This window comes from Pteropus vampyrus, unplaced genomic scaffold (genome assembly GCF_000151845.1).
Source record: "Pteropus vampyrus isolate Shadow unplaced genomic scaffold, Pvam_2.0 Scaffold380, whole genome shotgun sequence".
In the NCBI taxonomy this organism is placed as follows: Eukaryota; Metazoa; Chordata; class Mammalia; order Chiroptera; family Pteropodidae; genus Pteropus; species Pteropus vampyrus.
Genome location: NW_011889161.1, coordinates 509,456 through 518,482, shown reverse-complemented (window position 1 = coordinate 518,482; position 9,027 = coordinate 509,456). Strand labels below are relative to the sequence as shown.

At 52.3% G+C, this 9,027-nt stretch overlaps 1 protein-coding gene across 1 annotated transcript in view; it reads left to right on the top strand.

Annotated features, from left to right (window-relative positions):
- PKNOX1 (PBX/knotted 1 homeobox 1) overlaps positions 1–9,027 on the top strand; it is a 41,170-nt gene that overhangs the window by 16,355 nt on the left and 15,788 nt on the right. Inside the window, exons 2-6 of the mRNA XM_023523178.1 lie at positions 53–121; positions 1,066–1,173; positions 3,225–3,352; positions 5,444–5,615; positions 7,328–7,498. Coding sequence (XP_023378946.1) covers positions 1,123–1,173; positions 3,225–3,352; positions 5,444–5,615; positions 7,328–7,498 — 522 coding nt within the window. The 5' untranslated portion in view covers positions 53–121; positions 1,066–1,122. The remainder of the gene's footprint in view (positions 1–52; positions 122–1,065; positions 1,174–3,224; positions 3,353–5,443; positions 5,616–7,327; positions 7,499–9,027) is intronic.

Genomic DNA, 9,027 nt, shown 5'->3' with positions numbered 1-9,027 from the left:
TTCTGAGAAGCGTCCTAAGACTGAAATGTCCGGACTCACTTCCTCCTCCCAGGCCACAGGACCTGCTCCTCGCCATCTGCTCCTCGCCCGGACATGCGGCTCTGCTCGGCCCCTTGCTCAGGTGGGAACCCGGACCCCTCCCTGACCCCACACACACCTGCTTGTCCACAGCACCCCACCCCCGTGTCTCCCCGTCACGCATTGTGTCCTTCGCACGCTCAGAGGGACCCTCCCAAGGTAACTCACGTCGCCCTTCTGCTCAGGCCCTGCCCGGAGTGCCGCCGTCTTCACCGCGGCCCGTGGGGGTCCGCGTGGCCTGGCCCACGTCTCCCATGTCCGCCGCTCCGCTCAGCCAGAGCGGTGTCCCTGTGGCCACTGCTGCTCCTCCTGCCTCCAGATGTCATAGGCAGCTCACTCCTTCCCTGTCCTGTGTCTCTCCCAGGTGCCTTTAGTGGCCCTGCCCCATCATTCTCTGTTCCCCGCCTGGCTCCTGATATTTACCTGTGTGTGTTGACAGGTGAGCGAGCCACGGTTCCCGTCTTTGTGTTACACGCAGAGGTTGGGGGAGTACCTCTGTCGCCCCCTGTGAGGCCCAGCCCCGTCCCAGCAGTCCTTGAGTCAGGTCCTCGAGGTCTCAGTGCCAGTGGCAGCTTCCCAGAGAGCCTGCCCTGCCACGCGCACAGCAGGGGCGCCCGTCACTCACCCGTCACCACATGAGTGTGCTGCCTGGCCTTCCCCTGCTTGTGGGCCCGCTGCTCCTGGCTCCACCTTCCTGGGAGCACAGGGCCTCCTAGAACGGTGTCCTGCTTGTGCGGACATTCGCAGACACGTGCTGGGTGAGACACGGCCGAAAAATGCCCGCGCGTTGGGGCCTGCTGCGGGAACGGACGCCAGCGCTGAGTAGGTGGGCGATGCGGGTGGGACGCGGCTTTTAGCGAGCGCTAAGGGTAGGTGTTTCTCTCCGTATAGAAACACGTATTTAAAGAGCTACATGGGTGCTGTGGAGTGGGAGACAAAACGTGCACCGCAGCGACCAACGCATGCTTTTCTGCTTTTGTTTTGCAGACTCCATTTGTTTCTGACTCGAGATGATTTGACGTCTTATCGCAAAACCCACCAACCATGATGGCTGCACAGACGTTAGGCATAGACGGCTATCAAGACGGGCAGCAGGTGAGAGCCTGACTTCCGCGCTGTGCTCCAGTTCCAGTCAGCCCACCTGGCGCTGAAACCCCAGCGACGCTTGGTGCAGCGGGGGCTCAGCTTCCCAGGCTGCGGGTTCGGTGTGCGTGGGTCTCGCACGCGTTGCGGTGTCGGTGCCCGGAGCGACCAGCGGTGGACGCGTCCGCTTCCCTCCCGAGCGACGTCGAGATCGCGCGTCGTTTCGCTCGCCGGCCACACGTCCTTGGGTGTCCAGCGTCAGCGTCGCGAGTGCAGTGGTCGCAGTGGTCACTGCGGTCATCGCAGCTTCCACGTGGCCGGCTGCTCTCTGAGCAGGAGTCGTGGTTTCGTGCCCCCGCCGGTGTGGGCGGCAGAGGGGACCGTCCCGATGTACGTGTGACTCACCTGCAGGAGGTCACGGCCCAGGGGGGCTCCGGGTGGCCGGTTGGGATCTGAGGCTGCGCCCCCAGACCCCCTTGCCAAGTCTCGTGCCTTTCCGTGGTGGCCAGTGATGCACCGTTTCCAGTTTGGTTACTGTTAGAGAGATTTTGTTTGTTTTCGTAAAGTGTTTTTTGCTGCTTATAGGGATTGAGGTGGCGGGGGGATTCTGCTGCAGCCTGCTCTTTTCCCTGAAGATCCTTTGCTATTTCCCAAGTGATTGTGTTTCTGCCACACGAATCTAATGACGTCCCCTCCCTTCCCTTACTGAGGCCGCCCTGACAGCCCCCATGTGGCCTGGCCGCCCAGTCCCCCGGCCCACCCTGCAGGTCTATACTTAGATGACCCCGTTCTGTGAAGACCCCCTGCCTGCCCCGGGTTCCACCGCAGCCTCCTCCGAGCTGTCCCTCCTGCCCAGCGCTGGTCACCTGCTGACGGCGCCTCCCGTGCTTGCCCGTCGGCCCCCGTCCCTGCCCGCGCCCTGCCGGCCGAGCGTGCCGTGCGAGCCGCATTGCAAAGGAGCGTTGAAGTCAGTGTGGATGCGCCAGACGCAGCCCTTCCTCCTAGGGCGAGCGTTGACATTTCCCTTTTTTCCACAGTCATTTAAAAAAAATAATAATAATTCTAAATAATTTTTTTTATAATACGATCAGATTCCCCTGAAGAAAAGTCGTGCTTGATTGGGCTTTAGCTGGTTGTTTTAGTGGATCATTTTAAGAGCGGGAGAAAAACCACCTCTCAGGTACATCGCACCATCTAAGGCAGCAGAATGGAGTGACCTTGTCACTCTTCTCTTGGGCTGTGCCCTCTGCCACCGGCCCTGGGCATCAGGGTGGGGGTCGCGTCTCTTGGGGACGACCCCCACCCTACCCCAGCTCACCCAGCAGGCTGCTTCCTTGAGGGGCAGAGTCATGGCAGCCAGGGCGGGCAGGTGGGGGTTATCTGCTCATGGATAATTACAAATTTCCGGAGGCCATTTTTTTCCCCCATAAACTGAGTTCTTTACATTTAAAGATTTAAATACTTTTACCTAACTTAGTAATGATACAGGTAGTTTAAACCAATTTAAATGATAATATCATGAAGACTTTCTTTTATGTTTAATACTGTTTCTTTAAACACAGCCCGTCTTTACTTTCTGAATACAGTGACTTTTTAAAAAAAAGTTTTATAGCTTGTATATTCCTGTAGTTTAAGGGTAGACGGGGGCGGCTTCCAGCCCTGTCACACCTACGTAGCATATTTGGTATGAGTTGTTTGTGACAAGAGCTTGGGCTGTTTGTTTATCCTTCTCTTACTATAATACTGTGCAGTGTGAGGCCACCTAGCGGGTAGAGACAGTAAGATTGCGTACGTGCCACTTCCCTTCAGTAATGTCTAGTTATTATAATTTTGGGAATTAAAAGCATTTCGCAGGTATCAGTCCTCTGTTTTTAAATGGTTTGGAAGTTTGATCTTTGTTTTAGCCGTTTTATAAACATAGTAAATTCAGAGGTAGGCGGTATTGGTTCGTACTGCTGCCAGCGACAGCTGGCAGTGCACCATTCCCGTGGCACTGTCCCAGACTAGAATACCTAGCAGCAGTTTGTCTCCTGTTTAGTAACCAAATTCTCCTCCCTTTACAGATGCAAGTAGTGACAGAGTTCAAGACGGAGCAGGACCCCACCTGCTCTGAACCCGATGTGGAAGGAGTGAGCCCTCCCCCCGTGGGGTCCCAGACGCCGATGGACGCAGACAAGCAGGCCATTTATAGGTAGCGCGGAGACGTGAAGCGTGTGGGTCTTAGGAATGACAAGCATAGACAACCCTGTTGAATGGAACAGCAGAGCCGTTAGCCAGGCAGGGTAGCGAGGTGCGATGTGATCACTCCTGGGGTGCAGGTTTCCTCCGATTAAGACGTTATTCCTAATATCTTATTTATAAAAGTTTTGGAATATAAATCTCCATCTTAGTCCACCTTACAAAACATCTTCTTCGGGCCCAGATGGTTTTACTGGAGAATTCTACCAAAATTGTAGAGGGAAAAAAAGCAGCAAGTCTGCACAATCCCTTCCAGAAAATGGGAGATGAGGGATGGAGGAATGGTCCCGAGCGCACTTCACAAGCCGAGCATCGCAGGACCAAAGCAGTACAAAAAAAACCAGGACAGACAAGCGCCCTTCATGAATTTAGACATAAAAATATTAGCAGGTTGAATCCAGCAACAAAAAAAATAGTAGAATCATATTAGAATAACATTTAGTGACCAAGTGGAGCTTATCTCAGTAATGGAAGACTAGTTCACTTTTCAGAGATCATTGCGACCCACGGTGTGATCATGTCAAAGCGATGCAGAAAAGCATTTGACAAAACAGCAAATTATGATGAAGAACGATCAGCAAAGGAGAACTTTCTCAACCTGCTGGAGAACAAGTTCAAAAGCTGCAGCGCACATCACACTGGATGGTGGACGTGTTTCCCCTAAGACTGAACTAAGGCCGAGATGGCCGCACTGACTCCTGTCCAGCGCGGGGTGGCGGTCCTAGCCAGTGCGGCAAGGCGAGAGAAAGGGAAGGCATCCCGGCTCAGGAAGGGAGGAGTCAGACCGGCTCTAGGCACAAGCGACACGATTGTCTACGTAAAAATCCCAGCGTCTAGCAGACACTTCCAGGACCCAGGGAGTTTAATGAGGTCACAGGCCACAAGGGCGACACACAGAAGCCAGTTCCTATTTTTATACCAGTAATATGCAATCGGAAACAAATTAAAAAGAAAATACATTTATAAGCGCTCCCAACAAAGTTCAGGTATAAACCTAACAAAACGTGCAGGACCTTCATGCTGAAACTAAAATGCTGATTCAGTCAAAGAAAAGCTAAATAAACGGTGGGGTGTACCATGTTTATGGATTGGGGGACTCAGCATAGTGAAGATGTCAGGTACCCTAAAATCGATCTGTAGACGATGTAATTCCGATTAAGTCTTAGCAGGATATTTCTGTACATGTACACGAGTTAATTCTAAATTTTACATGGAAGTCGAAAGAATTAGGTCAGCTAAAGTAGTTTTGAAAAAGAAGTAAGTTGGAGGAATCAGTCTATTTGATTTGAATATTTGCTATCAGATTACAATAATCAAAACATTGTGAAATCAGCGGAAGGACGGGCTCATAGATCAGTGCCTCAGGTAGAGCCCAGACAAATCTGTATGAATGTAACTCATTTGATCTTTGGCAAAGGTGCAAAAACAGTTCCATGGGGAAAAGTTAGACTTTCCAACAAATGGCATTGGGACAACGCAGAAAAGCGACCCTCGCCCCACTCTCGCATCTTACACAGAAACTTACTCAGAATGGATTATAGACCTAAATGTAAATTTTAAAACTTTGAAAAGTGGTCTGTCCATCCAATGGAATGTTATTCGGCCCTAAAGAGGGATGAGGTATTGATACACGTTATGGCATGGATGAGCCGCGAAGACATCATGCTAAGTGGAAGGAGCCAGACACCAGAGCTCATGTATTGTTAAGATTTGTTTATGTGAAGTATTTATTTGGTGAATCTATAGAGATAGAAAGTAGATTAGCAGTGGCCTGGGCTGACGTTTGGGTGTAAAACGGAGAGTGACTGCTAACAGGTACTGGCTTTCTTTTTGGGATGATGAAATGTCCTAAAATTGACTGGTGATGGTTGCGCAAGTCAGGAAGGCACTAAATACCACTGACGTGTGAGCTCTGGGTGAATTGTATGGTATGTGAGTTACATCTCAACAGAGCGGTCACGTCAGATAACGCGTGCACGCACACATACCAAAACGTCGTCACGTAAGCGGAGAACGTACACTTACGAAGATTTTTTTCTCCCAGGCATCCACTATTCCCATTATTAGCTTTGTTGTTCGAAAAATGTGAACAATCCACACAAGGCTCGGAAGGCACGACCTCTGCCAGTTTCGATGTGGACATTGAAAATTTTGTAAGAAAGCAAGAGAAAGAAGGAAAACCCTTCTTTTGCGAAGATCCGGAAACGGACAATTTAGTGAGTAAAATAATGTTTTGTTTTTAGTTTTTATTCTGAACCCAAAGGCTGTTCACTAAATTTTAAACTTCTAATTAGAACTTCCACAGTTCTAGTGAGACCGTTTTTAGTTCTGCCAAAGGGGTGACTCGCACAGTTGGCGCGGTCCCTGGCTTCGTCGTGTGTGTGACGCGAGTGTCTGCCAGCCTTCGCCGGGTCCCCTTTGCTGTGGTTCGGGCCCGCGTGCTGCGTGGACCGGGGGGTCCAGTTCTCTCCTGAACCCTCATAAGGATTCGTGGCATTGGCCCACTCACCTGCTGTGCTTCTCAGGCAGCGCGTCTGTGGCCACCTTCAGCCCTCGGCTCCCCCCGTCATGGACACCTGCCTTCATTCGCCCAGACAGCTCTGTCATGAGGCTCACGCTGATTCGTGGTGGGTGACAGCTCGAGAAGCCTCGGCAGGAGCACAGAGTGGGGACAGGCATAGTCAGGGCTCCTAGGCCCCTCCCTGCCTCCCTCGGTCTTTCTGGGTGCACCCTCCTCTCAGTCCAGTGCTCCAAAAGTCGGGGTTCTCATGCTTTCCAAAGGACACGGAGGATCCTTCGGCACTAACGCTAGTGCTGCACCCCAGGGGAGCGGCCTTGGTCCTGCGCGGCACCGCCAGCTGGGTCTGGGGCACGCGCCCTCCGTGGACCTCCGTCAGCGCCTGCCAGCTCCTGGGCCAGCACCTTCCTCGGGGCCCTTAGCAGCAGGGAAGGGTCCTGGAAAACCTCTTCCTGAGTAAATTGCCCAGTCTTGGATATTAAAAAAAAAAATTTTATTACATATTCAACTCTGAGAGCCTGGTAGACTTTATAGGTGAGCCGTGTGACTGAGTCTACTTCCTCGGCCTTGATCGGGGACCAGCAGTGGACCAGGAGCTCTCTCCGCCACCGAGTCCCTGTTGTAGGGCCACCAGCGAGCGGGAGCGGGGCGGCCCCAGAGGTCCCAAGCAGGCAAGGTCCGAGGTGCCCTGGGTGTCGTTCCAGCACAAGGCCTGGCAGAGCTCGGTGCCCGCTGGTCCTCGCCGACCCACACACTGGATCACTGCCAGCGCGCTCTCGGGGAGGGGCTGGGCTTGGGTTGTGGGTCCACAGGCAGGCGGTGCTTGTGGTGGAGGTTTCGTTATCGGTCAGTCAGCTCTTGCTGTGGGACAAATTATCCCAAACTTAATGACACTATAAAATTAAAATTTAGAAAACCGTAAGAGAAAATCTTTTGGATCTAGGGCTAACCTAGGGCTAGGCAAACAGTGCCTGGACTTGACACCACAAGCGCGGTCCATGAAAGGCAGAGTTGGCAAGCTGAACTTCGTCAGAGGCGACACCTGCTATGAGGTGGGGACGGGTCACCCTCGTCTGTAGAAGAAACAGGAGCAGAGTGAGGGGTCGCGAGTCAGCGATGGAGCGGGCCGAGGCCCGGCCGGTCCTGCACTGGGCTCGCCGAAGTCCCCGGGGCTGTCCCTCCTCTCTGCACACCAGATGGAGCCGAAATGCCAGACCCCGGGCAGTGGCGCCGGAAGGATTTGTCGTTTGCATGACACCTGGCGTCCGTCCACTCCTGTTACTGGCAGTGCCCGTGGCGACGGCCATGCAGTGTTCAGGCTGATAGCTAAGAGTCGTTGCGTGCTGGTGACGATGCTCTAACTTCACGCTGCCTCGTTCTTCTCTGAGTCCTCGTTTTCTCTGCTTCCAGATGGTGAAAGCGATCCAGGTTTTGCGGATTCATCTTCTCGAGCTGGAAAAAGTTAACGAACTCTGTAAAGACTTCTGCAGTCGCTATATCGCTTGTCTGAAAACAAAAATGAACAGTGAGACTCTCCTGAGCGGAGAACCTGGAAGCCCGTATTCCCCCGTCCAGTCCCAGGTATTTATGTCGGGGCCTGCCACACTTCCCGGGGTGACGAGACCGCTGGCCCCTGCAGCGGTCCCCGGGGCATCCTCACTGCCCGTCTGCTCACAGTGCCCACCAGGGCCCTGGCCTGGCCTGTGCCGTGGGGGGTGGGGTGCCCGGCGGCCGGAGACACCGTCTGTCTGTGTGCTGGGCCCGGGTCCCATGGTTCTGGACGGTGGAGTCCATTTCTTTCTTTCTTTCTGCCTATTGTAAAATCTGTTTTAAATGGTGGGATGCACACGTAGCACGCAGTGACCGTTCTAACCGTTTTCCGTGCACAGTTCAGGGGCATCAAGCACAGTCACACCGTTGTGCTTCTCCGGAGCCGTCCCCCTCCTCCAGCCACTGCCACCCATTAAGCGCTCACCCCCCGTCCCCCTCCTCCAGCCACCGGCACCGCCGTCTCCTGGCTGTCCCCATGAATGTGGTGACCCTAGAGACCTCGTCTAAGGGGAATCATGCCACGCGTGTCCCTCTGTGTTTGGCCTGTTTCATTTGGTGTGGTGGCCTCCAGCTTCCCTCATGCTGACGCACTGTTAGGTTCTGGCCACCGTCCTGACCGCGGTGGCCTGCCGCTGTGGCTGCGAGGTGCATTTCCCTGACGCCTAACGATGTTGACCATGTTTTCGCTTATTTGCCATCTGCATGTCCTCTGTGATAGAACATCTGCTCCTGTCTTTTGCCCATTTTCTAATTGGATTTTTTGTTTAAACGGTTGACTTTTGAGAGTATTCTAGATAGTACTTTATTGGATAAGTTCTTTGCAAATATTCCCTCCAGGTCTGTAGCTTATTTCTTCATCCTCTTGACAGATCTTTTCTGCGGAGCGAACGCTCCCCCCGTTCGTACGTGTGCGCAGTTTTTTACTTTTATTTCTCATCCTTCCGGCCCCTCCCCTTTGGCCGCGTTCAGCTTGTTCTTCATAACTGTGGGTCTGTTTCTGTTTTGTTTGTTCATTTGTTTTGTTTGTTTCAGATTCCACATATAAGTGAAAACATAAGATATTTGTCTTTCTCTGATTTATTACCCTTAGCATAATGCCCTCTAGGTCCATCTATGTTGTTGCAAATGGTAAAATTTCGTTCTTTTTCGTGGCCGAATAATATTCCATCGTATATACGTACCATACCTCCTTTATCCAGTCATCTATCAGTGGACATCTGGGTTGCTTCCATATCTTGGCCATTTTGTAAATAGCGCCGCAGTGAACAGAGGGGTGCATATATCTTTTTGAATTAGTTTTGGTGTTTTTTGGATAAATACCCAGAAGTAGAATTGCTGGGTCACATGGTAGTTCTATTCTTAATTTTTTGAGGGACCTCCACACTGTTTTCCGCAGTGGCTGCACCAATGCACAGCCCCCCAACAATGTACGAGCGCTCCCTTTTCTCCACGTGCTCACCAACACTTGTTTGTTGATTTATTGACGATAGCCGTTCTGACAGGTGTGAGGTGATTTCTCATTGTAGTTTAATTCGCATTTTCCTGATGATTCGTGATGT